Below are 4,023 nucleotides of genomic sequence, written 5' to 3' on the forward strand. Positions count from 1 at the left end.
CAAGCAGGTTCAGTTGAGCTTCTGTTTATGTTCGCTGAACAATGTTTAAATGAGTAAAAGCCTAAATTAATCTGTTCATCATGTAAAGCGATCGCATTTCTTCAGAAACCTCTCAATTCATATGGATTAGTTTTGCCATCTCTTTGTGAACTTTTTGAAGCGTCAAATTGGTAACTGTTAGAGTACAGTCATCAATGGAGGGACAGAAAGCTAAAAATTTCATCAAAAGCTCTTCATTTGTGTTCCGAAGATTGACGAAAGTCTTACGGGTTTTGGAACTACATAAGAGTGAGTAATTAATACAGTTTTTTCATTTTTATGTGAACTGTCCCTTTAAGAAGTCTAATTTCAAGCGCTCCACCACTAGTGGGAAGTTATGACTAGTTTCCCCCGAAATCTGACTGCCACCCCACCCCCATAGTGCAGCTAAGCTTTTTCTTCTTCTCCACAGCTCTATCTGAAGTCAGATGAGTTGGCTGCTTCACTGAAGCGATGGATGTGTGTTGATCTATTTCGTAGTCACTGAGCCTCGACAAACGGACGGACTCTTTAATGCATGTGATTCACTATGCCTCCTCGCAAGAAGGAGTACGGGATTAAACGAGCGAGCGGATCCCTGATCCACTTCAGACCGCCCGTGAGCGCGACCACCGTGCGAAGACACTCCGCCGTCGTGCCTTCGGTGCTGACGTTCGCCGTGATCGTGGCATCCGGAGGCCTGTTGCTCATGATAGAGAAGGGAATGTTGAACAGCGTGCAGACTCCGCCGCCACGAGCCAACGGGAAGAAAGCGGAGTACCGAATGAGGAGTAGCGACGCAGCTGTGGACGTGGAGTCTCAGGTAATGTAGACGAACAGAGACGCAAGTTCGTTTGAATTTGAATGAAATTCATCAACATTTTTGTATGTTTGCATGTAATAATCAGACTTTCTTTGAGTTTCGCGAGTCTGGACATCAAGGAATTTTCAAGTTAACTCGGGCTGCGTCTCAAAAGTCAAGCTGAATACCTAGACATTGGGGGATGGCAGTTTTGAGACAGGTCATATACGGTGTCAAAAAATATTACTTTGACCCTTTACCCACACAATGTATGAATATATTTGCTCTACAAATGTACGATAAAGTGATTAAAATAAATAACGCACAAACACACTTTTCAATCGAGTTTGAAGTTTGTTAGGTTTCATTTGATGTTAGTTAGTTTTCCAAAAGTTTTTAGTTAGTTAAAATTCCAAATAATCCTAAAGTGTCTTGTTCTTTAATTGCCCAGCTAGTGCACTATTCTTGGGTAACTACACAGAAAAGAGAGTGCAATTCAAGGGGAATGAAAACATTCAGACACTAGTAGTTCAGTGTAATCCTCTCGAGCCATTTTTTGATTTGTCAAAATTTCTCAACATCTTTTTACCATAATACCACCTCAATACCATTATTGCAGTTTCTTAGAGTAAAAGTAGTAATTTTAAGGCGTAATGTCCGATTTATACGATTTCTATCCGATGAATCCTATTATTCTGTGCTTTTATTACTCATCTGGTGGATAAGATGGATTTGGTTAAACCTAGCATGTGGAAATCTCAAGCCAAGATATGAAATGGAAACTTGGGCCAATTCTTTGAAGTTAAGATTCCTGCTGTGCACTTGACAGAAGAGTACAATCACATGACATTTCAGCTACCTTCTCTGATCTCGCTCAAGCACTGATAATGAAATCTAGACTATTAGATTGTGATGTTGATTAGAGTAATCAGAGGATATTGTAAAAATGGCAACTGAACATTGAAAGATAACACACTCATTCATATATTTTGCAAGATTTTTAATGTTTCCTTTTGCTTGAACCCGAAAAAATGATTCCAGAATAAGCCTTCAGTGCAGGATATGATCTTGTGATGATGTAAATGTAAGTTTGTTAAAGAACATGTTGGTATACTATACACAACATCACCAAACAACTTTAACCTTCTCTGCCCCTCTCGGATTCGAAAATTAGAATAGTAGCCTATTTATATTTTTTTGTATAATTATTACAGATTGAAAATTTGACATTTTGAGCATTCAAGTTTTTATGTCTTTATTTTGTGCTAAAGTTATATATTCCTCTCTCCCCCAGATTGTGCAGGAGATCCGTAATCGCACCATAAGATCGATGTGCGGTCAGAAGAACACGGCTCAGAGTGTGTGGTCTCTCAGTCCACTGCAGAGGAAGACTCTCCTCCAGCACATACTGGTGAACGACGAGCATCGCTTCCTGTACTGCTACGTCCCCAAAGTGGCCTGTTCCAACTGGAAACGAGTGCTGAAAGTACTGAGTGGCGCTCTGGCCAACGTGGACGTCAAAGTGAAGATGGACCATCGTGCTGATTTACTCTTCCTGTCTGACTTTTCGCCAGAAGAGATTCGTCATCGACTACGGCATTATTTTAAATTCATGTTTGTGCGGGAGCCGATGGCCCGCTTGCTTTCTGCCTATCGGAACAAGTTCGGCGAAATCGAGGCATATCAGCGTAAATACGGTGCAGAGATTATACGGCGCTATAGAAAAGGCTACGCAAAGGATAAAAAAATAGCAGGAAATGACGTGACGTTCACAGAGTTTGTGCGTTATTTACTTGACGAAGACCCAGAGAGGATGAACGAACACTGGATGCCCATCTACAACCTGTGCCAACCCTGCGCCGTAGAATATGACTTCATCGGCTCGTACGAAAGGCTGGAGATCGATGCGGCTTACGTTCTGGAACGTGTCGGAGCGCCGCAACACGTAGGTTTTCCTGAACGACAGACGTGGTACAAACCCGTCACCAAAGAAACGCTACATTATTACCTTTGCACTGTGCCACAGAAGTTCCTCAAAGATCTTCTGCCCAAATATATTCTGGACTTTTCTCTGTTCGGCTATCCTTTACCCAACACAACCACTGAATACTGTAGGCATTAACAAAGCATTACCTGCTTTATAAGACTGTCTATAATCTTTTTTTTTTTTTTTTTTACCTGTACAGAATTTAAAATATATTTGAATAAAACCCTCAGTACGGAGTTTTTGAGAGCTATTTAAGTTCAAATCACTATTTAAAACTGGAAAAGCTCAATGAGTTATTTTTATTAATGAGATACAGTAATATGTCCATATGAATGGGCATAAAATGAAAAACATTGTGCTGTGCGCAAGACTATCATGTGTTTTATATCAGTAAGCAGATGCTTCCACCAATATTCTATTTTCCTTTATTTACTTAGATAATCATTGTTACTTCTCCTATCACCCATATTGTAAGACGTTTTCTTTGTTGATGTGTTTAATCCTTTTACAAAAATGAAATGTGACGCTCAAATCGAGAAAATTAGTTAGAACATTTCTTGTGAGGCAATTCCTGTTTGTATGTAATGAATTGTTCTGCGAGTGAAGTGTGTTGTTTCATACTATCAAAACATTAATATTTCTGACCACAAACTTGAACCCTTCCCATCTGATGCTTCCTCTGAAAACACGAGGCTCCGAGTTGAATCCCTTAAGAGATTCTGAAGAATGCAGTTTCACATCCAAAAGCAGAAGTACTGTACAATGAGGAAATAAAAAATCTCTGAAATCCACAGGCTGGAATTCCTTTTTTTTTTTTTTTTTTCTTGGACGGAGCATAATATTTATTGTAAAAGAACAGCTAATAACAAGCTAATTGTGTTTTGAATCCCACAGGCAAAATAATAAAAAATCTAATGAAAGCAGTAAGTGAAAGCTCAGTTCACACCCAAAGACCTTATAAAAATACACGGGTATATTTAAAGTAAATATAAGCGCCGTTCATGCCAAAAACTAAAACAATAAACACATTTTAAAAAGTCGTCAAAGAATAGCACAATCCAAACCACAACAATGTTGTTGGAATCACTTTCTAAGCTTTATATTTCAGCTGATGAACAATAAAAACATTGACAGCCAATCAGAATCCATCTGGCTTTGAAGAGCTCGAGCATTTAAAGGGGCAGACGACATAATTGCAGTTATCATCGGTTGGTAC

The 4,023-nt window shown here is 39.2% G+C and overlaps 1 protein-coding gene across 1 annotated transcript; it reads left to right on the plus strand.

Annotated features, from left to right (window-relative positions):
- The first annotated feature begins 372 nt into the window (after nt 1-372).
- Nucleotides 373-3,593, plus strand: chst14 (carbohydrate (N-acetylgalactosamine 4-0) sulfotransferase 14). Its single transcript, XM_079887203.1, has 2 exons — nt 373-841; nt 2,115-3,593. The coding sequence occupies exons 1-2, from the start codon at nt 569-571 to the stop codon at nt 2,940-2,942; spliced, it is 1,101 nt and encodes a 366-aa protein (XP_079743329.1). The 5' UTR covers nt 373-568; the 3' UTR covers nt 2,943-3,593.
- The last annotated feature ends 430 nt before the right edge of the window (nt 3,594-4,023 follow it).

Source organism: Squalius cephalus, assembly GCF_949319135.1.
Source record: "Squalius cephalus genome assembly, chromosome: 12".
Taxonomy (NCBI): domain Eukaryota; kingdom Metazoa; phylum Chordata; class Actinopteri; order Cypriniformes; family Leuciscidae; genus Squalius; species Squalius cephalus.

What these genes read in the sequence shown, in the direction of transcription:
- chst14 (XM_079887203.1), top strand. Translation starts at nt 569, where the DNA reads ATGCCTCCTCGCAAGAAGGAGTACGGGATTAAACGAGCGAGCGGATCC. An exon ending in CTGTGGACGTGGAGTCTCAG is followed by an intron (nt 842 to 2,114) that starts GTAATGTAGACG and finishes TCTCTCCCCCAG; the next exon opens with ATTGTGCAGGAGATCCGTAA.